Source organism: Neopsephotus bourkii, unplaced genomic scaffold, assembly GCF_033783945.1.
Source record: "Neopsephotus bourkii isolate Nb327-2 ecotype Australia unplaced genomic scaffold, CSIRO-AGI_Nbou_v1 NB_1770, whole genome shotgun sequence".
Classification (NCBI taxonomy): Eukaryota; Metazoa; Chordata; class Aves; order Psittaciformes; family Psittacidae; genus Neopsephotus; species Neopsephotus bourkii.
Window position 1 is genome coordinate 600,671 of NW_026902244.1, and position 26,752 is coordinate 627,422.

General features: G+C 37.7%; 1 protein-coding gene across 2 annotated transcripts in view; it reads left to right on the top strand.

Moving 5' to 3' along the window:
- PDXDC1 (pyridoxal dependent decarboxylase domain containing 1) overlaps positions 1-26,620 on the top strand; it is a 104,550-nt gene extending 77,930 nt beyond the window's left edge. For both annotated transcript variants that reach the window (XM_061379417.1, XM_061379416.1), the window contains exons 2-23: positions 4,112-4,185; positions 4,727-4,792; positions 6,036-6,119; positions 6,937-7,083; positions 8,816-9,005; positions 10,072-10,140; positions 10,686-10,764; positions 11,730-11,814; positions 12,706-12,754; positions 12,862-12,963; positions 13,169-13,294; positions 14,464-14,514; positions 15,743-15,806; positions 16,440-16,528; positions 17,253-17,358; positions 18,453-18,624; positions 19,257-19,375; positions 20,218-20,339; positions 22,354-22,446; positions 22,541-22,637; positions 23,848-23,952; positions 24,762-26,620. In XM_061379417.1, coding sequence (XP_061235401.1) covers positions 4,112-4,185; positions 4,727-4,792; positions 6,036-6,119; positions 6,937-7,083; positions 8,816-9,005; positions 10,072-10,140; positions 10,686-10,764; positions 11,730-11,814; positions 12,706-12,754; positions 12,862-12,963; positions 13,169-13,294; positions 14,464-14,514; positions 15,743-15,806; positions 16,440-16,528; positions 17,253-17,358; positions 18,453-18,624; positions 19,257-19,375; positions 20,218-20,339; positions 22,354-22,446; positions 22,541-22,637; positions 23,848-23,952; positions 24,762-25,024 — 2,352 coding nt within the window. In that variant the 3' untranslated portion in view covers positions 25,025-26,620. The remainder of the gene's footprint in view (positions 1-4,111; positions 4,186-4,726; positions 4,793-6,035; positions 6,120-6,936; positions 7,084-8,815; positions 9,006-10,071; positions 10,141-10,685; positions 10,765-11,729; positions 11,815-12,705; positions 12,755-12,861; positions 12,964-13,168; positions 13,295-14,463; positions 14,515-15,742; positions 15,807-16,439; positions 16,529-17,252; positions 17,359-18,452; positions 18,625-19,256; positions 19,376-20,217; positions 20,340-22,353; positions 22,447-22,540; positions 22,638-23,847; positions 23,953-24,761) is intronic.
- The last annotated feature ends 132 nt before the right edge of the window (positions 26,621-26,752 follow it).

Sequence of the window (26,752 nt, forward strand, 5' to 3'; positions counted from 1 at the left end):
TCTTTTTGAGTGAACTTCAAATTTAAGTTCTTTGGGAAGTGTTAAATTTCAGAAGTTTGACTAACAGATCTATGATCTGCCTTCCTCCCTGTATTATATTTTGATAAAAGTGACCCATCTTCTGAGGGATTCTAAGTTTCAAGTTAGGTAACTTTGTGTATGGTAAAATAGGACAAATTCTTTCATTGTACCTTCTTGCAGTCTCTAGAGCAATGTTTTCCCTAAACCCAAAGAAACTGTTCTGGTTTCTTGCTCAGTCTTTTGTTACTGACAGCAACATCCTGGTAACTTTGTGGAAAACTGGTGTCAGCAGATCTGTATGAAAATCCTGCTGCACCTCACAGGGAAGTGATAAAGATTAAAAGAGCAAATACCCATAAGCAGAAGCTTTGTGGTAATATAGTGCCATTTTCATTCTAGCCTAACAGTCATGAAGTGGTTGCTTTTTTGTTATCCAAAGCTTTTATTTGCCTGGAGAATAAATACACAAATTCTTTTGGCTAAAGAATACTGCTATTGTTTGAAATTAATTTACTGTTGAGAACAGGATTTGGTTTTTTGATGGTAAAGCTGTCTTCTAGTGAAATGTAACATTGTAGTGGGAAAATGAGGCATACTGCTCATGAAATACGTGAGTTGCACCTGTGAATTTGCACACACAGAATAATTTCTGTAGACAGTTTAAAAATCATTCCTTTCTTATATTAGGAATGCAGCCTACAGAAATGCAAAATCAAGACTGTAAACCAGTGGTACATGAAACATTCTCCTTTTTGAATTTGTAATAAATGTTCAGTCTTATCGCAACTGGAGAGCAGCCAGGTTGCCAAGGTGTGACATACTGCCTATAAAACCAGAAATGGTTTAGAGTTCAAAGTGCTTAAAAAAATTGTAACAGATTAATTACAAAATAAGGGAGTAACCACAAGCCAAACCTATCATGAGTTAATCTGAGTGAATAGGGTTAACACATTTTTAAGGCAACAAATGATGAAAGTCAAAGTAGGGTAGTGAACGTCAGGGTCTTTGGAGGGCTTAAGGAAGCAGGAGGTATTGGTGCTGAATGGATTCCTTGAAGAAAGAAACTGTGGCTGGCACCTCCTTAGAGCTTGAAAGGATATTGCATGTCTTGTAACTCATCAAAGAATCACCTGTGATCGATTGGAGTCAAATCCTGGGATACCAGGGGCAGGACTGAGTGCAAAGATTAAAGTTAATATAGTAATGCAGCTGTTTTAACCTCCTGAAAAAATGTCCTGTGGTTCAGGACATAGTATTCAAGAACCCATCCACCAGTGTTCTTAAAGCAGTTCAAGAACATGAAAAATGTCTTCTGTTTATTATTATTTGAATTTTATACACATTTGATCCTGCTTACAGACAGAACTAAAGCAGTGTACTACCGTATTATGGCATGTTATTGAAATCTGTTCAGAAACAACAGAATGGTTTGTTGCTGCAACTTTGCCACACCTATTTTTCTTGCTGCTTAAAATAAGGAGAGTCTTCTTTCTGTCTCCCTGCCCTTAGTAATGTGAGCAGAGCAGGAAGCCTATCTAAAATTCAGTATGCAGTAGAAAAAAGGGTTTGTTGGGTTTTTTTTGCTTCTCATAATTCAAAGGAGAAAGTAAGTTGCTGCATATCTACTTAGCCATTGGAAAAAAAGAGCAGGGATTCATTTTCCAATTAAACCCAGAATTTCAGTTAATTTTTTAAATTAAAACAAATCAAAGAATTTCTGGATTTCATAGCATTTTGGAGTTTAGTGTAACTTCGTAAGACTTTCAAAACTATATTTTATGTATTCATTCTGCCAGCAGAAAGGTTTCATGCGTGTGTAATTACTAGTAAGTGAGACAGGCTGAGTCACGAGGTAAGCATGTGCAGGTTTTAACATCTGATGTAATTCTAACAGGTGAATTTTGTGTTAGTAACAAACAAAAGCACCTTGGAGCCCTTTTTATAATGCCTCTACATCTTGTGTCCTTATCTACAACAGAGTGAGTTGACTATCTTCATGATGCTGAGGAATGTTCAAGTGAATAACTACCTTTGATCGTGTTTTATGGCATCCTGAATTTAAAGTATGTGAGATGGGCATAATCAGTAAATGATATCTACCTGATTACAAGCTCCCAGCAGCAGACCTGGTTTTTATTTCCTTTTTTTTTTAAGTAAGATTTCTTTTCAGAGCTTCTTTGATGTAGTGCAACTCGGGAAACCACTGAAAATATGTGGAAATATTGTCAATGATCATATTTAGATTTGTCTTCTAGCTATATCTATTGTATTCGGAGTATGTGTTGTTTTTTTGGTTTTGGTTGGTTGTTTTTTTTTAACCTCTATGATGAGTCGTTGCATTTTATGACTATGCATTTATCCTGCTTTTTCACTCGGTGCGTAACTAAGTCATGGCCCTCATAGGAGTGGATGTTGTACCTACAAGCCAGCAGTGTAAAAAAACCCCACATTTATTGCTAAATGCTGGGAGCTTTTGTGGGAAACTACTGCTGAATACTTACTTACACTGTTCCTTTGTTCTTCCCTGAAACATTTGTTGCTGGCCAATTCTAAAGCAACAGAATACAGAGCACTATCAATTTTGGTTTGAGCCACTGTGACCATTCCTGGGTACTGATTCTTTCAGCCACCTACCACTTGCTATAATATGAGTTAAATCTCTAAATATTTTGGTAAAAATAGGCTTTGAACATATGGGAACTCTCAGCATAATTTATTTTTCTCTTCTTGATTAGTCCTCTGCATGAAACTTGTGTAAAATCTTCATGGAAATTATTCCACTACTTTCTGTGATTAAATTTCCTTTTGCATGAACAAACGTGCGTGCCCGTGTTGCATGGTTGCAAAAGTTGCATTCGTTTCCATCAGCAGCCATGGAAAGCATGTTCAGGCCTTTAGGAAAAGTGTTCCTCAAATTCTGTAGCAGACAAGCTATTCTATTTCTGCAGCATGGGTGGTGTAAGTTTAAATATCAAACTTGGTCTGGATTTTTTATTTTTAACCCCTAGGACCTCTGAACCTCAGCAGCAGTGTAAGTGGTTAACCCTAGAGGCTTTGGTATGTGGGCTGATCCCTTGAAAAAGGGTTGATGCTGAATTTATGGAGGCTAAGCTTGCAGTATATTTGGGAAGCAGAGGGAGAGAGAAGAAACTGTGTAACAGGGTCACCTGAGAATCTTGAGGGTTTCAGTCAAATGAGATGGGTCTTATCAGTGGTGGTACCTGCTACCTTCATACTGGTGTATATTTATTTTTCAAATACAGTCTATAGATAAATCAGACTCTGCCAGATGATACCTTTCACATTCTCTGGAAGCTTCTAGATGGTATGTAATCCTTAAATGGGTAAACGTTCCTGTCCAGATCTCTTGTCTCAATGTCACAAGTGTCTGCCAGGCTTCTTGGGTTAAATTTCATAAAAGAGACTTATCCAGAGCAAAAGCAGTTCTTTGGAAATAGCATTTACTTGCTTTTGAACTTGTCACTGTTTTCCGTACTCTGTAGAAAGATTAGGGTGTCCCTTAGAAGGGTGGTTTGGTTTTGGTTTGGTGGTGGTGTTTTGGTTTTTTTTGTTGTTGGTTTGGTGGTGTTTTTTTAGTAGGACCACATTTAAATATTTACATTTAAATGAATAGTTCAAGTTTTCTTGCTGGTGTAGAATGGCTATGAAAACAAGCAAACAAATCATGCAATTGGGCTAAAGTGGCACATACTTAGTTTTTTATCTAAAGCATTAAAATAGTCCTCGAACACCTCACATCTTTCAAATCCTTGACTTTCAGTGCTCTTTCTTTCATTATTCATGAGGAAAAGTTCTGACTTTCCTTGTAGAGAAAAAAATGGGCCTGTCAGTAACAAAATCCACATGACATTTGAGTTTTCTTTGGGGTTATTTTAGATTAATAGTATGTTCTTATTTTGTATATTTTGCATCCAGGATATTCAACATACTGTTATTTTGAAAAGAGTGTACACAGACTAGTTAAAAGAATCCGGCTGAATGAATTTGTATTGAAGATGTTGTGGGGACAGTAGTAAGATTAATGTTTTGGGGGTTACTTTTCTTAAACGTTATCTTTTCTTCCTGAAAGATGGTGGACCCTACTTTAGCAGAAATGGGAAAGAATCTGAATGAGGCAATGAAGATGCTAGAAGACAATCAAAGGTATGTGCAAAGGATAATAACTACAAAAATAATACCTGTTTGTGCTAAGGGGAGGATTATTAATGTTGCTGTCATGAAGCAGGAAGGAACTAATTTTCCTAGTAGTTTAAGGTCATGCTATCATACCTGAACAAATTACCATTGTTTCTTAAATGATGGGATTTTAAAAAGAAATGTACATATTTTTATGCATGTTCTGTAATATTCAGAGCCATTCTAGTGATTCTGTTTTTTCAGAGATGTTAGATTTTTTTTTTTTTCCTTACTGCTGTGCAAGTAACTTTTAATTCCTATATACATGGCACTTCTGTAAATCTGACATTTTCTGTTAAAGACCTAAACCCCCCAAAACTTAGGAACACTTTCATTCAGTTTGAGCTAAATTCTTACATAGGTCTCGCCTGACTTATTTGTGAACCTGTTGTCAGTGAAATAGATTGCAACCATGTCAAAATGTATTTCCGCAAGTCAAAGTCAATACATATTTGATGTTATAAAACAGATATTAAACACTTAGTTTACTCTTTTGTCTATAACTTAGAAAAGTGGAAGAGGAAAATGAAAAGAAGTATGCACGGAAGGATATTCCTGGACCACTCCAAGGCAGGTAGGCACAATTTTTAGCTAATGCTATTTAGTTTTCAACATTTATAATACAAAAATCTGTAACATGTTTGTTTTCCAGGCAGCTTCTGTATTAATGCAAACATGAAAATTTGCCAGGCTTTATGTCACCTTTTTCCATGCTCACACAGTGGAAGGAGGGGGAAGATTAAGATCGTGCCAGTTATTTCCATACTCACATAGGAGGAATTAGAAAGGATTACTTGTCCTTAAATTTTGAACTGTTGCTATCTAATGAAGTCTTGGTCCATACAGCTGTGATTGAGGCTTAAACATAGATATATTTGTGCTATAAAGAAGCATTAAAACACCCATTAGGAAAAAAAAATCCCACAACAAAAAAACAAACCAAAGCCAAACAACAACAAAAAAAACCCCAAACCACAAAAACTCCTGAGACTGGTAAGGTAGAAAACTTCTTAAAAAATAACCACCACAAACAGCATAGCTTTTCAGCACAGCTGGCTTAACAGATTGCATGGAGCTCTCGTGCATAAGGCAAGTAAGATCATGGTACCTGAAAACTATAATTTAAATTGTTCCTAGCCTCTTTGGAAGATGATCCTGCAGGAGTCCAAGCTAGCACTCCAAAAAGTACTGCAAGATTTATTTAAGTCTTTTTTTTATGTACATAACCTAAACTTGGTTTTGAGTGGAGACACTGAATTAGCTCTTCTAAGAATAAACAGCAATTTCAGCTGTCAGAGCGTAAGTTCTTATACTACTGTAATTTCTCCTTGGAATTATACAAGTTGAAGTGCTGTGGATCTCTTCTAGTTTTGCTATACTAGAGTGCATCATGTCAGAAGTCTAATGTAGCTTTTGTTTACTAGAGACTAATATTTGTAGGTTATTACTTAAGAGATGTGCTGAGTTTGTGAGCTGAGGCTGGATTATGTAAAGAGAAACTTGGATCCTTAGCTACTACATTACTTCGCTGTGTAGCAGTAAGCAATTAAACATTGCCAAGCCAAACTTTTCAGTCCAAATTTTCTTAGTGAATGTATTTTCTAAAAGTCTGAGTTCATACTTATTGAAGTGTCTTACTATAATTAAGTAGGGTTTTGGATTAGTTGATTCAGCAACCATGTCTTCATGATCTGTGTTTCTGAGAGTAAGGAACTGTTTTTGTTGCTATACAAGTGCAGTGTCTGAAATAGCCTCTTCGTTGGATGCTGGTATTTACCTCTTTTGTGGTTTTTGTTTTCCCCTTTCTGGTATGCCAGTGGCCAGGATATGGTGAGCATACTTGAGTTGGTTCAGAACTTAATGCATGGAGAGGAGGAAGAGGAAACCTCACAGACCTACCGGTAAAGCCCATATGAATTATTGTATGTGGAAGATACCTGAGTTTGTTACATTTTGGTTATTATAGAACTTACACATTTAAGTATTTTAAACTGTAAAGATATTGTGCAACCATGCAGCTTTCTAAAGGCAGTTTAGATTATATAGTGAGCCCTGATTTCTGATGTGACAGCTCATTTTGTTTTCTACTTTCTGAAAGTTGTTTTAAGTCTGAAAGTCTTACAAAACTATGAATGCCAATACATTTTTTACCATCTCTCCCTGTAGATTAAAAAAAAAGAAGGAAAAGATAATTTGTTCCCATTTTTCTACAAAATGGAAATAATGCTAACTAATCTGCAGAAGGTTTTTGAAAAATAACACTTAGGAAACAGTTTGGAAATTAAAAAAATTAAAAAAAAAAAAAAAATCCCTAACAAACTGATTAAAGCTGTGCCTCTAAAGATAATTATTCTCCTGACTTTTGACTGCATGAGGAGAGAAAGGTATGTGTTTAATGCACTTTAAAGTCCCAAAGCAGATAAGGTGCTTAGTTCCAGTTTATGCTAGCTGATGGGCTAAAAAAGAACCTGAGGTGATGCCATACACAGCTAGGCCAAGTGAAGTGTGCAAGTGCTTTTCTTTTGTCTGTACTGGCACTTCAGTATGTAATGCACAATGGCAGGAAAGCGGCTGTGGTATACTGTACTTCTCTGCTATGCATTTAAACTTGCATGTCTACAAATTCTGTCACTCTACAGTAAAAATGTGCAAATGTAAAATCACTGTAGTGTTCATGACTTGTATTTAGTTGGCAGTTAACTCTGTTCTGGCTTGCAGACTTCAAAACGTTGGTGAACAGGGTCACATGGCTCTACTGGGACATAGTTTGGCTGCTTATATTTCAGTGCTAGACAGGGAAAGACTGAGAAAGCTCACAACAAGGATCCTTTCCGATACTACTCTCTGGCTCTGCAGGCTGTTCAGGTGAGTCACTGCGAATAACTTATGTATGACTAAGCAGTGATAATTGTTCAAAAACATGTGTGACTGCACTGAGGATGTCAACAAAAGAAACCATTGTGCCACAAACTTAGAAATATTCTTTGAAACACTTGAAAGACTTCACATAATTAAAAAAAATAAATAAAAGAAACTGCTTGTTGAATGCAGGAACTTGCTAGTAACATGGTTGCTGTAAAAAAACCTTTTATATGAGCTCTGTGGTGTAACTAAGGGCCAGAGTACAGTTGCAGACATACAGTTTGTCAGATGTTTAACTGCATTCTTGTTGCATTCTTGCTTCTTGAGGTATATGCGATGCTGCTGAGGCTTGGGATACATCATATATTTTTAAAAGATATTTTCGATTAACTTCTTTGCTCTTCCAGGATCTAGTTTATTTTTCCAGGTATGGTAGATGACACTCCTGAAATTTACAGTACACTGAAGTTTTTCATACATGCCTGTTTCATCATGTGGCATAGATACCTTAAACTGTTCCATATGGGAAGAATAGGAGTGAACTGTGTGAGGGTGTTGGGAGGGGGGAGATTAAGTAATAAGAAAGTCCTTTTTTTTTTTTTTTTCCTCTTTTCCTTCCTGAAGCCAAAAAACAAAAACAAAAAAGCCCACCCAAAACCCCCAGCAGTGTGTGCACATCAGGTAGTCCCTGATAACTTGAGATGTTTCAGGGCCTTTATGTAAACTTGTTGATAAATGCCACTCCTATACTGTGCAAGAGCACTGACTTGCATGTTGCACAAAAATGCTGAAAGAAGATCTAACTTGCAAGTTGCATAATAAATTGACATACCTGCTACTTTCACTGTTGCTCTTATCTATAGGTAAGACAGCTGAGGGATTGCCCTCAATGTGGAACACTCTTACCTTAACTCTTCTTTGTTTATTTTGCTCCAGTTTCGTGACTGTAAATGTCAAAGTGCTGATCTGAGTTTGATTCTTAGAAGGGTTAAAAAAAGGTGGGGAAGGAGCAGACGCACTCCCCAACACCCTCATGAGCCCCAGAGAAACATGCCTAGTAAGTCAGATAGAAGGCAAAATAGCCATAAAATCATTAAAATATTCCTGGGGAAAAAATATACTTCACTTATGTAACTCACATATTTCAAACCTTTGGAAAATTGTCTTCTAGTGTGTTGAATAGATTGTAATAAACTGTGGTCTTATTTTCAAACTCACTAAAATACAAATGGCATCAGTAAATTTGGGTATTAGAAAATACCTTGATTTCAGATGTGGTGATAAAGTTTGCCGTTTTCTGGCCATTTACCTTACTTCATACATCTTATTCCAGTTTTACTAACTTAAAGAATGTCAGGTTGCATTCTGCTTAAAATTAGCAGTTCAGAATTTACATATGTATTAAAACCAGATGAAACCTTTTGTGTATTTCCTCCCCCATTCTGCTCTTATTAAGCAAGGTTTTGAACTTTATAAAGGCAATCCTTAGGAATCCAGATGTGTTTTCTTTCTCACTTTATATCTGAATCTAAATGACAATATATACTAGGCTTCCCTCACTTTAAATCTCATCCTGTCTTATAAAAGTTTCCTTCTAGCTCATCCTGGGAAAACAGAAGTGTTTTAAATCTGTCATCTTTGTCCTCTTGTGAGCTCCTATTGCTGGTTAATGTTATTTTAGCCACTAAACTGGTTATTGGTTTTGTTGGTCATATTTACTCAGCTTTTCTTGCAGGTATGAAAATGGATCAGCATATTATCATGAAGATGATCGTGAAGGTCTCCTAAAAATCTGTCGACTTGTTATTCACACACGTTATGAAGATTATACAATAGAAGGATTTAACGTGCTATATTCTAAGCAGCCTGTCATATACATTAGTTCTGCAGCTAGAACAGGCTTGGGCCAAGCTCTCTGCAATCAGGTAAAGTGGATAAATTGGGGTTTTAGCTGCAAGTAGAACCTACCTGGTTTCATATTGCCTACTTGAAATTTAAGTTTTAAAGATTTGTTCAGACTTCTCCTGCAGCAGACTGGTACTTGCGGCACAGTGGGGTACACTGCTGGCAGCAGTCTTTAAACTGGCTGGAGCCAGTGAAAATTTCCCTTTAGATCCTTGTGTCTGCCTGGAACTTCCACTTTTGGAAGTGAAGATTTCTCCAAGCTTTTTCCCAGTCCCCTTATTTTGACTGAATACATGTATCCCCAGGCAAACATAACTTTGGTGATTTTGAAAACCTACTTATTTTTCCTCATAGTAGAAACAATGGCAGTGTGACTAAACAGCACCACAACAGGAAGTGGGAGGGGAAGGGAGTCTTCATGTTCTGTTAAAGGATAAAAACAAACTACTCTGTAACTGTGGTTCTCTGAATTTGCTTCGTCTTCTGTTCAGTGATGGGTATGATCAACTCCATTTGACTTGTCTAGTAATCTTGCAAGTTAAAAATCAAAATATGAGAGATCTTGATTCCCCAGTTCCCCCTTATGTTAATGGTGCAAAAGTTATCTGGAATTTGCCTCCCTATCAAAGGAAGAACTTAAGACTTTCAAGCATGAATAGTCAACTGAGCTGTATGATTAAAGTGGGTAGATTCCTCTGTACTCAGTGAAATAACTGTGAACCTCTGGTGGAACATGGCCCATGCACAAAGTACGTTTGCCTACAGGATACATTAATTGCAGGAGTGGCCAAGGGAAAGTGGATTGAGTTTAGGCTGTTGTACAGAGCATAGTATCTCATTAGAGAAACTGAATGCAGTTGATGTGCTAACAAAAAGGTGACTGGTTTTTTGTTGGGTTTTTTTTCCAGTTTTTCCTGTGCTTTCTATTCTCTGCTATTAATTTGATTATAAGTTTTAGCAGGAAATGTACTTTTTAATGTGATATCCAACTTTTTATTGTCATTTTTACTTTTTTTTGTATATATTTCTATGGACACTTGAAATAAGTATGTCTTGCTTGTTGAAATTTCATCATTTTTATTGCAGCTAGGGTTACCCCTTTCTTGCATATGCCATGTGCCTTGTAACACTATGTTTGGATCTCAGCACCAAATGGTAAGTTTGTCTTAAAGAGCTCTTCTGATTTTGTGGGGTGGCTTTGGTTTAGTTGGTTTGGTTTGGTTTGGTTTTGGGGGTTTTTAAGCCTTGTTAAGTGAAGGTCAAGTATATTGTTAGGAAAAGCTTATTAACGTACTTACTTTTTTGACCTCTATGTCTTCTGTACAAATTGTAGATTGAAATCGTCTGAAGAGCCAGCAGGTTGCATCTTGGTCTTGTCATATGCAAGATATTTCTAATGGCATATAGTAAGATGCTTCTTAGTCCAGGATATAGAATATGTGTATTTGGAGGCATGTTTACAAACTGCACAATGTATTTGTGTTGTGTTTTTCACAAATGCTTTATCTGACCTTCAAGTTGTTTTACCTTTGGGAAGAAGAAACTGCAAGCCACAAACTAAGACATTAAGAATGTTTTTCAGAACTTCAGAATGCTGTCCATTTTCACACTGTATGCATTTTTCCAGTTTAGGAGAAACAATTCTGTGTGGTTTGACAAACATATATATAATTACATATATTTTTTTTTATTGATAACAGGATGTTGCTTTGTTGGACAGAGTGATTAAAGATGATGTTGAGTCTGGAAAACTGCCTTTGTTGCTTGTTGCAAATGCTGGTAAGTGCTGTGGTGGGCAAACAATAATTAAAAAAACACTTTATTTTGTGAACATATATAAAATCCAAAATAAAAATGCATTGAACAGCTTAGTGATTATGTATCAAGGAATATCAGGAAATATTCTAATGACCACACAATAATCATCTGTCTAGAGGGGTATTTATTTAGTTGATTTAAAGTTGTATTGTACTGTGACAGATCTGCTTGTCAGTAGATGTACAAATATGACTAGAACTTCTGTTAGTGAAAGCAAATCTCTTGCTGAAAATCAGGTTCACATTAACACTTCAGAAATTTTTGATAGATGTGCCATCAATTTTAGCCTGAAAAGTTCATTAGAAAAGTTAAACTTTAGAAGTTTTCGTGTTAATTAAAGAGAACTGCTCATGAACAAAACTTGTTTTGAATATGAAGGAAGGTGGTGACTGTTACTTGCTTTGCGGTTGGAAAAATATCTGAGATGTTAGTCTTGGCTTAGTTTTCTTCCATGGAGGTCATATTTTGAACATATTAAAAATATCTGCATTTCTTATCTGAGGCTGCTGTGTCTTTTAGTGCCTGAGACATCTAACTTTCTAAGTATTTCTTACATGTCTATATGTTAAAATATAAATATGCAATGATATATTAATATTGTATATCAATAATTTAATAATATAAACATATTTATGTAATAATAAATAACAATATAATAAGTAAATAATATATAAATAGATATGTAAAAAAAAATTACATCGCATCTTACAAACAAAACAAGTATCTTTAGTTTTTTTGTCTAGAGTTCCAATTGCTCGGTAGTAACAATGCACCAGATACTAATATGTCTATAGTGGGCTCTTTGCAAACATCATCCATCCTGCTCTTGTGTGACTTTTTTGACAACAGCACAAGAGGTTCTTTTATGTAGAGTCCTAGTCTGCAGGCATATCCTTTGTCATTGCCTTCTTTCCTTTTCCACAAAGGGACTCCAGGTGCTGGGCACACAGATAAACTTGGCCGACTGAAGGAACTTTGTGAGCAGTATAACATGTGGCTCCATGTAGAAGGGTATGAAACTTTACATTTATTTCTGTAGAACTATATTCATTAACAAGAATAGCAGATAGCTCATAATCTTACAGCTAACCAGCTAGTAGAGAGCCATAGGATCATCTTTCTTTGTCATATTAAGCATTTTAAGTAGTAAGAATTTTGTCATAAATTATTGTCATAAAAGAAATTTGTCATAAATGCTAGTTACATATATGAGAATAATTAATTGGAGTGGTTATTTCAGCATAGGTCAGTAGTTACTTTTACTCAGATGGTAATCTTACCTGCCTTTGCTTTGAAGAGCCTGGAATATGAATTAAAAGGAACCTTATAGGATAAGTCAGGGGTGACATTATACAGTGATTATTGAGAATGAGAAAGGAGAATGAAACGAGTGTGGAAGAGATGGCACTTCAGTGAGCATTGTCAAGAAGACCGCTGCAAATGCAGCGTGCAGCATAGCTAGAGAAGGATTAAACCAATAGGAAAAGAAGTTTCAAGAACTTAGACAGTGTTAATGAAGACTCCAATGCTCTAAGATTTTTCTTTTTTTTTTTGTTTTTGGCCTGGGGTAGAGGCTCCGTTTCTTTTGCTATTTCATTGTGCAGTGGTATATTTGCATGCTGTTTATTTCTGATGCCAAATCAGTGCTGAATTATAAGTAGTGCTTTGGGGAATGACTTCCTGAAGGGTTGGACTGAAACATTTTTAGATTGAAATTGATTTTTACTTTAGGGTTTTCAATTTTGGAAAAGCAAGTAGCAACATCTACTGCATTGCCAGTGAAAAATACACAAGCAAAAATTACCTCCCTTTACATATAAACATGAAATATTTAAACTGAAGATTAAAATGTTATTTCTTAATACATGGTTAATATCTGCTAAACCCACTTTCTTTTTCTAGTGTGAATTTGGCAACTTTGGCCTTGGGTTATGTCTCCTCTTCTGTACTGGTATGTCTTACTGTATCTAGAAACTTAGTAATGTGCTCTAGATTTTAAGGTCATGATCTTATTAAAATTTATATGGCTTATATTCTGCTCATTGTAATAAACTTCAGGCTGCTACAAAATGTGACAGCATGACTCTTACTCTGGGTTCCTGGCTGGGCCTCCCAGCTGTACCTGCAGTGACACTCTACCGACATGAGGATCCATCTTTGGTATGTTCAGCTTCTCAGTCGTTATTCTCAGAGTCTTGAAACCGTAATTTTGATCATGGTGTAGTGCCTTGTTCTTCGTAAGCATCTAAATTATAATTTGCACAATCTTGCCTATTTAAGCTGCGGCATATTCCATAAGTTGCAAAATTGGAATAATTGAAGAGAGGTTAGTAATGGTTTGTTTATTGTTTGTTTTTCTCTTTAGTCCTTAGCCGCTGGGCTGACATCAAGTCAGCCTGTAGAGAAGCTCCGAGCCCTGCCACTGTGGCTCTCCTTGCAGTACCTGGGCCATGATGGGATTGTGGAGAGGATAAAGCATGCCTCACAATTAGTAAGCAATAGCTGGTTGGCACCTTATTTATGGATACTTTGCTGCTTTGAGTATAGGTTGGAGACTGTTGTTAAGAATCCTCACCAACTGATGTAATTGAAGTCTCCAAGCAGAAACAGAGTTCAGATAGCAAGGACAGTACAAGTGATATCCAGAATACAGTTATACTTAGGAATGTTTTTATAATAGCCGTTAATACATCTTCTTTCGTTATTTGATGCACTGTAGAAGAATCAACTAAAAATACTGTAGTTGTTGACAGTATAGCATATTGGCTCATATTGTGTTATAAATTATGAAAGTAGGGTAAAAAGTGTTTGGGGAAGGAATGTGCTTTTACTATTAGATAGTATTTTCTTTTTTAAATGAAAAGGACTTAATCTTTGTTCTTTCTGAGCAGTGAAGTAACAAAATCACTTCATTTTTGTCACTTCTTTATTTAAACAATTTTGCTTGAAAGCTGTTCAGAGAAAGACTTTCTAATTTTCCTACTCTACTTGGCATTGTATTGATTTAAGTAATAGTAAATTATAAATGTCTGACAAAAAGGACTACAAAACATTTCTTCAGATACAGTGGAAATTGCACTATTTTTGAAGTTGAGTCCTTACCCTAGTAAGAACCAGTATAATGTGTTAGCTAAAAAATGCATTGTTTATTGGCAAAGCCTTTTTTCCTTAAAGCTACAGCATTTACAAAAAAATCAAAGAAAGGCAAAATGGGAAGTGTCTGTAATGGTTAGTGAAGAAGCTATTGGCACGAAAGAGCTAAAAAAATGACAAAGTACCATTAGTCATTAAAATTGTGTCATCTGAGATTGATCTGAGCTTTTATGCTAGCCTGTTAATATTCTTAAACCACAATTTAAGAATATCTTTTCTACTGAAAATAATTTAGAAAGCCATCCAAGCCAGTTGCTATGGTAGCAATGAGAAAATTAACAGCTCTGATATGTACTGTGCTTTAGCTAGTCAACGGAGCTATAAGATCTCTGGAACTTTGTCAACAAATTTACAAATAAGAAGTGGCTGGATTGCTGTTATAGGGTAGGGGCTTGCTCAGAAACGGGAATTGTGATAGTGACTTTCATGTTTTTCAGAATAATTTTCAATTTCTAAAACTGTGCATTTGTTTTTTCCATTTGTTTCCCTTCTGCTGCGGTCTTTTAGAGTCAAAGGTTGCTGGAGAACTTGAAAAACCTGGATTTCATTAAAACTTCGGTACAGTCTGCATTTAATCCTTTGGTTGTGTAGCTTAGTCTTTGCTTGTTAAATGATATGAATAACTGATTAAAAATATTTAGCAGTATTACTGAAATCATAATCACTGTTTTGAAGATGCTTGGTATCTTCCTAGTTAAGTTCTGGTGTTCAGTGAAATTGTGTGGCTTGGTTGTGTGTGACCTCTAGATTGTATTTGTTCCATTGCTGTGTGCTCATGCAGTCAGTGGAGCTGACAGAAAAACAGTCAGAAATTGTTTCCAGAGATTGATTCAATTCCATTTAAAGCATGGACTTGTTCACTAATACATTCATGAAACCAGTTTCCATAAGCCTCCCTAATACATTCTGGCTGTATCTTACCCTGCTGTTTAGATGAAGATGTGAACCCTGTGAAATTGTATGCAAAAACTATCCCATCTGAGGTTTTTACACCAAAAATAGCTTTAGAAATTACACCTAATGTATCAATTCCAAATTTAGTTTCTGTGAGATGTCCTGTTCAACAGGATCTGGTGGTTTTATTCCCCCCTCTACTCCCAATTTAATTGATGATGTATAGAAAATAGCTTGGTTTTCTGGAGCAATAGATAATTCATGGGTCATTCCGAGTGAAAACAACCATTTTTGTCAAGGTTCTTTTTCCAAGAGTATTAGTGGCCTTGGGAGTTCAAGTTACTGTAGCACTTCCCCCTTCTACTTAAATATTGTGAGTTTAGGATTGTGAAATGTAGCCTCAGATTGCTTCCAAAAGCTGCCCAGTCCATTTCCCTTATCCCCAAAGCAAGATCAGTTATAGTCTTGTTATTCCTGCTGGAACCTTCTTGATGTTCTCTAATGATTCTAGGGTGATTCCCAGGAGAATTTTTTAACATATCTGAAAATACTTAAAGCTAAATAAGCTGTTTAATACAGTGTATTTGCTAATGAACATGCTCAGGTGCCTTGTTTTATAGTGCCCAAATTTTAATTACACATACCTTAAATCAGTACATTTCTGCTTAAACTGAATGATGATTTACTTTCCTGTGCTTACAGATACATTCACTTGCACTCCTAGACTTAACTTCTAATACTGAGATACTGTGAACATTGTTACTGCTGTCAAAACAAAATGATCTGCTTTGCTCAGCAGCCTAATGCATTATACAAAGTGTTAAATAGATTGTCACTTTATTTTTTAAGGATTTAAGTTTTGGTGGTTGGGGTTTTTTTGTTTTCTTCGAAGGTTGAAGATGAGCTGAGTTCACCAGTGGTGGTTTTCAAGTTCTTCCAAGAATATTCACATGGAGGTATGTGATTTATTTAAAGACAAAACAAAATAATAAACCCCTCTCTTTAAAACTACTGGTTCATAAAATGAGTTTGAAGTAAATGTTACATACTTCTCTTGTGTAACATGCTTTGAAAAAGGCTGTGAATGCTGGTTGTAATCCAGGGATAGAATCCATGTATGCGATACCTTCTTTTTTTAGATAGACTGCAGTGTTTTAAATTTTCATAACAAGTCATTTTCTGCCTTCTTGAGTGAGGAGAGATTTGCATATGATTTTGATCTTGAGAGCAGATGCTGGAAGTCTCATAAGCTGCAAGCTGTGTTTGAGCGTACTGATGGGGGAAGATCTTCCTTGGTTTTGTGACAGGATTTTGCTTTGTGAAAACACTGGTTTTATCTGCACTGGGGCATTTGAACCTCAGAACTTAGGTATTTTACTATTTGTTTCCTGATTTATTCTAGTATTTGTCATGTTCAGCATACCTTAAAAGAAAAAATAATAGTCCTTGTTAGTCTGCTTGAAGTCCAGGACATCATGTGTTACATTACCTAGGAAATGTAATTGTCTTTTATCTAAATTTTAGGTTGCCTTTTGTTTAATTAAGTAAATAAAAATCCACTTCTGTGATTCTTATATCTTTGGATTCAGATCAAACCTCACGTGCTGCACAGGCCTCAACTATTCAGCACCCCATAATAAGCAGCGAAAGACATGTTTATGACACTTTCAATCAGTGGGTAAGAATGGATGCTCTTTCTCTTTAGGAAAAAAGAAGTGACAGTGGGATGCTTCCAGGGGTTCATCAATAACTATCAAACCTTAGGTAGACTAATTTGATAGTTCTTGATCCAATATCCTTTGCAAAACTAGTGGCCATTCTGGATTTAAGATTATTTGCTCTGAGGCAAAGTTGCTTTCACATTTCTGATTATTTTACATGTAATAACTACTGAAATTATATCTTAAATTATTGGTAGTGGATTATTTTCCTTGGTCTGTGGGAATATATGAAAATTTCAGGAGTTTTAAAATCGGCTGATGCTTCATTGCCAGTGTGTGTGTATTCACAAATACAGTCTTTGCCATGTCTCAAGAGAAGTAATTCAAGAAACCTACGCTTTGAGAGACCTGAGCAAACAACTATTTATAACTGGTTTGGATCTATTGCATAATAATCATAGAATAATGATGGCATACTAAACAACAGTGACCGTTTGGTAGAAACTTCTGACTTGTAACACTTGTAATTTATCCTGAATTTTCATGATTTTAAATACATGCCGAACTGTGTCACATCAGCAGCAAGCTAAACCATTTTGCTACAGAAAGTGATTTTGAGAAATACAGAAAACTCTGTTTAGCATACGGTTCCCCTTAACTATGGGAAGGATGCAGACAGGCCTGAGTCAGTGACTGCCAGACCATGCTTCGTGCGTCTCTAACTGTGCCATATCCCTTCAGCTAGGAGAGCAGCTGGCACAGCTGGTTCCAGCCAGCGGCGTGGATGTGGTAGAACTGGAAGATGAAGGCACATGTGTGCGTTTTAGCCCACTAATGACTTCTGCAGGTAACAGTCGCTTAATTCAGCCACTTGTAAAAACTGGGATTTGCTAGAGAATTGTATAATAATCTCCTGCTGTAGAAGCTCAAGAAAATCTTTAGTACATTTGCATATGGTGAGGATTTTCTTACAAACAACACTGTATTAACTTTATCATCCTGCTCTGCCCTGGCAATGGGTGCGTTAGTGGTAGTTCAGCTGTTGTAGGTGACATTGCCTTGCTACTTCTGTACAGAAAGTCTTCTACTGATCACTTTAAATTCATTAGGAAACTCAAAGGGAGAAGCTCTTGGTTTCTAACAGCTATAAAAGAAATATGAAGGGTAAATCATCCCTATCTTTCCTTCTCTCAGCTCCTTAACTCAATATGTTTGACCTTTCTGTGCAGGTATTTCAACACTGAAACGGTGTTTGTGTTCAAAATATAGCTACTTAACTAGAAGAGCTGTTTACTAAACCTCTGGGGTTTTCTAAAATTACAGATGGGGGAGGGAGAGAATGAAAAAATTATCTGTATTTTGGAAATACCTTAAATGTCATGTTTAAGCCATCACTGTATACATACTTCATTTAGACTTGGGAGATGCATAGAGCAACTTGCAAGGTGCAGGGTGATGCATGGTATTGCCTCTTAGCTGGCATGGGGTGAGTGGCTTAGGCTATCAAAGCACTTGACACTGATGGGAGAGGTTCCTGGTGTACACAGAAAAGTAGATCTTGGAATAAAACTGCGTGGTGATGCTGTGATACTTTGTTTTGGGTTTTACAGCAGCATGGAAGTTGATTCATCATCTCTTTGGCTGTGGGAAGAGGAATTTTCTGGTGCTAGCTATAGATGTAGCGAAAAAGGGTATTGTCCTTTTTAATTTGTAGCACCAGGAAATCCTTTTTGTTAGCTTATTTTAAACAAAATCCTTGGCTCTCTCCATTTTGATGTGTCAGTGGATAGATAACTAATGAAAAAAACAGTTACAGAGATAGATAAAGATACTTCAATGCTATCTGTAAATTATATTTATGATTGATTTAGAGTGACTTAATTCAGATATCTGTGTGATGCCTGTTCACTATTATCACACACTAATGCATCAGCTCTTTAGTTTTAGGAACTGAAATACAAGATATTGATCAGTTAGTAGACTGCTTAAAAATGAAGATACCAGTATTGACAAGCACACTACAGATGAGAGAAGAATTTGAACAAGAAGTGAGAAGAACATCAGGACTGCTGTATATTGAAGATCTCAGCTGGCCAGGATTAGGTGTTGTAAGGTAAAATGCTGCCTATATTTTCATTATCTTTTTTGATAACGTGTGCATGAACAGAAAGGAATACAAGGTCTCCTTAGTGGTGATCTGGAGGTGTTTGCTGGTTATAATCTGGTTTTGCACCCACTTGAAGCTTTTGAGTCCTGTTGTTTATTTTTGTTTTTTTAAGAAAAACTTAAGAGCTGTTTAGAGAAATTAGGGCAACAGTTTAATATTGCAGGCAGCATGTGGCTCTGTTAGATGGAAATGTAACATACAAGTCCATCCTATTTTATCTAGACAAGTGCAACTTATGTTTTACTTCACTTCACTTAAATATTGACTACCACTTAACCCTTCAAGTGTCTGTTATGACCCTCTCATACAGTCTTCTGAGAAGGATTCTGAATAGTCACAACAGTTAAGTATAATCAGTGTTACCTAGAAATCTACTGTGTTCAGTTCCATTTGCAGCAGCAATCTTGTCCCACCCCAAAATCTCTGATTGCAAATGCCAATACACTTGTTGATCTAAGCTGTGATGTCCTGAGATTTCAGTTCATAAAATACAGAAATCTGTAGAAATATGCTAAATGTATATATACTTTTTGTACATACTGTAAAACGAAATTACTGTCTTCTGTCTTGGTTTGAAGATACAATTATCACAGTGACGGGAAGAACGATGACAAACAAGAAAAGGAACTAGAAAAAATCAATACAGAACTTCTGAAGAAATTAAATGAACTGGAGTCGGATCTCACTTTTTCTTTGGGTAACTGCACTACTTAAAATACATCTGTTCAAGCTAATGGTCATTTTCCTGTCTGTGCTGTAACGGTTCAGGGTTCGGTAGGTCATTTGTACACAGGTTAGGGTCACACTGCTGTGTATATGGTTATTGTAGAAACAACATCTGTAACTTCTCCTCATTCCTGTTTCAGTTGGTAAATGTTCACAGGGTGTGAGCAAGGTGCACTGTTGTCAGAAACACTTGTGAAAACTGACTTATGGGTAACTAGACCAAAAGGGGTCTCCTTGTCAGAAAGAATAAAAGCTGCAGTGTTCCTCTTTTACATCTGTAAACTGAGCCTTCTCAGTTAGCGCTGCAACTGGTGAAAGCAGACCTTCAAACCCCACTGACCAGTTCACTGTGTTCTGTGGCTGCATTAAAAACTTCAGATGACTTTCATGATGATTAGCAGCACTTTCACACAGACACAATGCCACATTATAGCTGAAGAAACAGTCATGTGCGTACTCAGACTCTGATGTCTTTCTAGTCAGCTTTCAAAAATAAAGTGCCCTAGAATTGTAGAACCAAGTAACCTGTAAATGGCAGAAAGTAACAAGTTTGAAGCATATGCAACACTGGTATTTATTATACAGCTCCTGGCTGTCTAAAATATCCACTGTTTTTCTTGACTAGGTGTTTTCTCTTTTTGAAAACCCACAGGGCTGAGTTTTTTTAGTTGCATCATTAATACCTCTGCAGATACTGTCCTTAATTTCCAAAGCGTGTGTGTATGCGTTCAGATTTCCAAGCATGAGCAGTGCAACTGTCGTGAGGATGGATTTTTGTACATCACAAAGACCTGATTCTCCTTGTGCTCACAGGTCCAGAATTTGGAGGGCAGAAGAACTGCGTTTACATTGGCATGGTAACTGAGGATCTGGACGTGTCAGAGTTAGTTGAAACTATTGCAGCAACAGGCAGAGAAATTGAAGAAAATTCAAGAGTAGGTATTAATAAATCACAGAGTTTTCCAGAACCTTTATTTTTTCCTTTCCATACTGGCTTCAGGACATGGTTTTGTTCTTTGTGAAAGTAAAAACTGCACTTGCCTGCAACAGACTGTGGAATTACTGTGCAAGTGATAATCTCTGTCCACATAAGGAGAACTTTTGTTTAAAGGTTTATGATATTGTAAGGGTGTCATGATTTATGTTCATGGTCCTCTGTTCAGTAGTTCTAATGGAAAACTTCAGTAGTACTGAAATCAGTTCATTTTATCACTCCAGTTTAAATTGGCAGAAAAAAAAAAGGGAAGGGGGGGTTGATTGGAGCTGGTGTTTCTCATCACTGCTAAATGCAGTGGGATCAAGATTGTTTCTATACCAGCTTTAAGGTGAGACTGTGCCCTAAAATGTGTGGAAAAAAAATTAAATTGGTAGCTTAAAAATGGAAATTACAAATTACCTGTTGAAGTAATAAAGCTGATGATACAACTAAAGCATTTCATAAAAACATTCACCTGATGAGAGTTCTCCGTATGTTTTAGGAAGTAGAATTCCTAAATGACTTGCATTACGAATGAACATCTATCCTTTCATTCCTTTAGTGTTGGGCATTTATTTCCTCACCTAAAAATAAACAGAACTTCAGAAACCCTTTGTCTATTTCTGCCCATGGGAATATATTGATTTTGGCAATGAAACTTTTTCTGGCGCTGTTTTCTGGAGACTCTCTGCCCACCCTTGACTCCTGTGCTGCTTTGTGGGTGAGATGAAGGATGCTCTGCCTGTAGAGCATCTTCTGGTTTTTAATTGTAGTACTTGAGAGATTAGGAGTCAAATGCTGGAACATGGGCCACTCTGATCCTGAAGCTTTTAGGGTGGAGCAAATAGTGGAGAACTAGGGTAGGTGCAGTCCTTGTAACCAGCTACACTAAATCTGTGGTTCTGAAAGAAGCTCACACTATTTGACCCAACACAGAAGCAAAACCAATCTTTGAGGCTGATGTATTATTTAGAAAACTGATGTTTGGTGCAAGAGGGGCAGCTTTTAGGAAAAAACTTCATTATCAGCAAGCCCTGAGGACACACAGGTAAGTATGTTAAAAGGCAGAACCAAAACTCAAGGCAAACATCTTGACTGGACCAGAAAACCCAGTGGTGGTTCTCTGTACCCTAACTGTAGTCCTGTTGAACTCCCTTCTGCAGTCAGTACCGTGGGGTGTTCAGTTGCTGTGGTGGTCAGTTCTGACTTGCCTCTTCTCCATGGAAAAGGAGCAGCTTCCTCATTTTCCTTTGGTTTTATTAACAGGAACCCAGTTTTTTAGCATTTTGGAGGAAGTGCCTGTCAGCTGACCTTATGCCTTTAATATTGCACTGTGCAATATTAAACCCCATATTAGGTTATGGAAATTGGTCTTTGTCTGGCACAAGACAAAACTGTGACCTTTTTTTGACTACTCGAGTTTGTTCATTTATTGCCCCTACAGTTCACCCACTGCACCGCCTGTCCTGTGCGGTATGAAATGTCACTGATGCTGGGATCAGACTGGCAGTTGTGAGCTACCAGTTAAACTTGAAAACTAAAGCTAAACCTAGACTGACACATACCTGGTCAGACTTAACTGTGGGGCTGGTTTAAGTCCTGGGTACTTCTGAAAACCAAACTGTGCTCTTTAAACCTAAAAATCCTTCTGTCAGATTCAGCATCTGATGAACGCTTATGTGGTGAGCAGATCCTTGAACAATTTGGGTCACAGGCTCATTTCCAAGTAAAAGAAAACTACTTTCCAGTCCTGTTCAAATCAACATCCTGTCCTCTGGGTGTGGCTTGTAAAAATAGTGCAGTCAGCCTCTACATTCTTTAATACGCACTCAGAATGAACTAGTGATTGTCAGATACTTTCTTAAGTTGGAATAGTATCTGACTACTGTGTCTGCATAATCAAAACCTGAACTAAAAAGACAACTCCAAGCCTTAATAATATATTTTTAAATATAATTTCTGGTTTTTATTAGCTGTTGGAAAACATGACTGAAGTTGTTAGAAAAGGGATACAGGAAGCACAGCTTCAGCTTCAGAAAGCAAATGAAGAACGACTCCTGGAAGAGGTAAGGGCATAAACATAAAGTTATCCAGTAACTTGAAGTAACTTGTCACAATGTGGGTTGTGTGCTCACCAGCCAGTGACTGTGTGCTTTGCAGGGACTGCTACGACAGATACCTGTAGTAGGCTCTGTGCTGAACTGGTTTTCTCCATTCCAAGCCTCACCAAAGGGAAGAACATTTAATTTAACAGCAGGTAGGACTTGGTGCATCTGTAGCCATGTTATGTTGTCATTAGAACTGTTTCCAATCTTATACTGAAATTGCAACACACTTTCTTGTGCTGATTTGATCACGATATAACTCGCCCTCAAGATGCAGAACATGCTCTTCACTGTTTCTGTGACACACAATAAGTCAATCTTTGATCCTTACTGTGCAGTTTACTTTTTGTTCTTGCATGTTGAGTCACGTTAAAAAAAGCTGTATTAGACCTTGGGATTTATTAATAGAGGAATCATTTCTGTGACTTCTGGCTACATGCACTGCAGCAGTTTGATGTTTGGTATATAAATATGTAAGCTGGCAGCGTGGCTTCCCTGTGTATGTACTTGTGTATCCTCAGGGTGGTTGCAAAGCAACACTCGTGTTTCACAGTACTACTGGAACTTGATGTCTCTGATATCCTGCTCAGAGGTATCCTGTCTCTGATATCCTGCTTCTGTGGCTGTGGCCACACTGAAGCACTGGTTTGTAGACTGAGGAATATGATGCCTGACAAGGACAGGTGAAAACTAGCTGAGGACTGGCATGGACCTGGCTTTGGGGAAGATGGCAATGAATGGAGTGTTACAATGTAAAAGACTATTTTACTCATATATTTGTAATTCATGTCTGCTGATGTGAATGGAGCTGTCCGTAGCTTTTACATCTTGCAGACTGATGTATTAATGCAGTACTTTCTAAATGCATACATTTTCACTGTAAAAACTGTGGCAGAGTCTGAATTTGGCCAAGTGTCTGTTGGCCCCAGAAAAACAGCCCAGCTGTCTGTCTCTGAATTAAGTCTTCCTGCTGTACTGGGAGCTTGCTTTCTGAGTCTTGATGCACCAGTGGGGAGATTATGGTGGAGAACAGCAAGGTTTCCTTGGGAATACTTTGCCCTTCCATGCACACTGCCCAACAGCTGGGGCACATCAGGTGTCCAGTGGAGGAGGGAGGGAGGACAACCGCATGTAGCAGTGTTGTGCAGGGAGTGTAGGAGACATTCATCTTTATGTGTCCCCAGTTTGCATACTGGGAGATGGATTAACAGCCAGTGGCAGGTTCACCTCAGCCTGGCATGTGCAGTTTCAGAAATGTGCATTAAAAAGAAGATTGTTGCGTACCTTGTCCATGCAGCGGAACACAAAACTGGTCTGGTTTGTGCTATATTTAACTTGGTATTTTTTGTTTTTAACCTGCAGGCTCTCTGGAATCCACGGAATCTATGTACATATCAAAAGCCCAAGGAACAGGCACTACTCCACCACCAACTCCTACTTCCAGCCTCGCAAAGCAAAGACTTCCTGGTAAGTTTCCATCTTAGTTTTACTTCTAAAACTTGCTAAAACATCCTGCACAGGAAGGCCCATGTGATTTTCCATCTTCTGTAATATCTGGAGCTGGAGCTCCTCTTCTGATGCTCTAAGTCAGTCTTTAAAACTTGAACATAAACATGGCATGCAGTAGCACCCCAGTCTGTGTTCTCCCTCAGAATTCTTCCTGGGACTGCAGGATGCTGTTATACCAGTAACTGACAACGTGCCCATGGACTCTGGAGAATCTTTCTCTGGAATATTATGAGGTTCTTGCGTTTTAAAAATGAGTGGGTAAACAAGCCAAAAGTTTTATTTGAGATAAAAGCATAAATAATGTATAATCATGTATTTGAGCAACTGCAATTCTTTTGCTACCTAAATGGTTTGTGGACAGAGTAACTCTAAGGCAGAGATCTGTTTAATCTGTGGCACTTTCTGCACAGTTGCATTAGAATTAATGTAGATGTGAGTGGTGGGAAACCCATCATTTTAACTCACCTTTTCAGCTGGTTTGGCTCCAGCCTGGGATTTCCAGTGCAAGGTTTTATCCTAAAAGGACTTTGTGTAGGCAGCTCGGTTTTTAGGTGAATCTCAACAGCTTCTGTGTACACAGGATAAAGCAGCACCTCGAGTACCAGGCTGTGACTGCAGCTGATGTTCAGGGTACAAGTTGGCACCCAAAACCGATCAGTTTCTTTGCAGTTGTCCAATTCAGGTGCTTTCTTTGAAACTGAACTTGTGTGAACCACACTGTGCATTTGCTCCCTCTGTCAGTGCTGTATTCTTCAAACACTTCACAGGTCAGAAAGTCTTTAAAAGGTCTCTCAGAAGTTCTGATGCACTCAGTGAGACCAGCTCCATCAGCCACTGTGATGACCTGGAGAAGACAGACCAGAGAGCCCCAGCTCTGTCCCCTAACCAAGAGCAAGGACCTTTGGAGACACAAAAACTGGAGGAGCAGAAGGAGGTGGCAAAGGCAACAACAACAGACACTGAGGCCACTCAGAGTGCCCAACCGCCACGTGACTGCACGGAGGCAGAGGAACAAGGAAGTCAAAGATAAAATCCCGACTGTGGATTTTGGACCTTGCAGAGGACGCCCGTGCCCAGGAGGCAGGGCATTAATGATGCGTTGAAGATGTGAACAGTGCCACACACTCATACAGTAATAGCTACTGTAACTTATTAACTGGGATTTTGCACAAATATAACTTCCCCCATGGGACAGAGGTTTGTCTTATTGTACACGTGTTACAGTTGCTTTAATCCTTTACATGTCTGTGTCACCAAAGTACTAGTGAAGTTTATTCAGTGCTCATAACCATTTGTAAAAGCAGTTGGCAGTTACTTTTCCTGTAGGAATCTAAGCATGATAATAGCTACTAACAAACCAGTCAGCCATGCACATGATTAAGAATACAGTTGCACTCAATAATTACAAAATGATCTTATTTGATGTTAATATACGTTAAAAAATCAACTGCCAATTGTTCACCTTTTTACTATCTAAAATCAAGTTCAGCTTCTGCAGAACACCTGCTGCAGTCACACTCGCTCCTTTTGCTGCTGTTTTTCCCCTGTAACCAAGGTTGCCAAAGGGCTGTGGTGCGGTGAGTACGGGGCTGGCTGAGGGTGGCACATTGCCACCAGCCACCTCCTCCAGCTTGGCCCAAGGTAAGTGGAGACTCTGATAACGAGTTTTAAGCCTTTTAGAAAGAACTAGTGCCTCTGCATGCTGAAACCTCGCTTCTGCCCCAGAAAGAATCACCAACACACCATTATTTTCCTTTGCACGGCCTCTGTAAACCAAATACTATTGAACACATTTCTGTAGTGTAACTGGAGTTCTTCCTGTTGTGTATTTTTAAAGATAGTTGTAGTAAAGCTTGAAAACCCAATACATTTGTGATGGTTTCAACACTTATTTTTTGAATAACAGCAACTTACCTATGGTAGGAATTGTACAGAATCAAATTATATAGGTTACTTACACTACAGCACAACTTCATAGTGTCTGGACTACTTAATGAACAAGCAAAGCTTTGGATAAACCTAAAGTTAAGCTGTACTGTCTTCCTCCTCCCCCCCAAATTACCTTAATCTCTTTGCTGCAAACTGTCAGAGCCTCATGAGGAAGGAGATCTTTGTAAAAGTTTCCTTTCCCCAAGGAATCTGACTCTGAAGAAAACAACCCCATCCCAGTAGAACTAGATACAAGGACTGTACTATGCCTCACTCGTGTTTTGGTTGGCTGTTTCTCTCCCCCCCCGGCAGGTACATGCACACCACAATGGCTGTAGCAGTAGCAGGACTGTCTTTGATTGATAATCAGTGAAATCTGGGGGTGTTGCATTGTTCTGTGTCTGATCTGGCACTGGGTGCCATGAACAAGGGTGATTTTGCTGTTGGGGTTATTTATGTAAATCAGCATGCAGTTTCTCTGAAGTGCAAACACAATTAAGTTGCCTGGTCTTCCTCATGGGTTTCTTTGGTGCAATGAAGTATGTTAATAAGAGTAATTTGTTGGGGATAAAGTTATCCCCACCAAGATTAATTTTTAATGTTTTTATATTTGGAAGTGTTAATCCAGTAGTTTTGTTGGAATAAGCTTCATTCTTTAGATACTATCTGAATGTTTCAATAAAGATTCTTCAAATTATTACTCTTGAATCAAGTTACTGCTGCAGGCCACTTCCCTACAGATCAGTGTTTAATGTGTGCTGCTTGCCATCACTTAGGGTGGAAAATCATCATCTGCAGTATTTGCCAGTGTAACAACAGAACTCCTTAC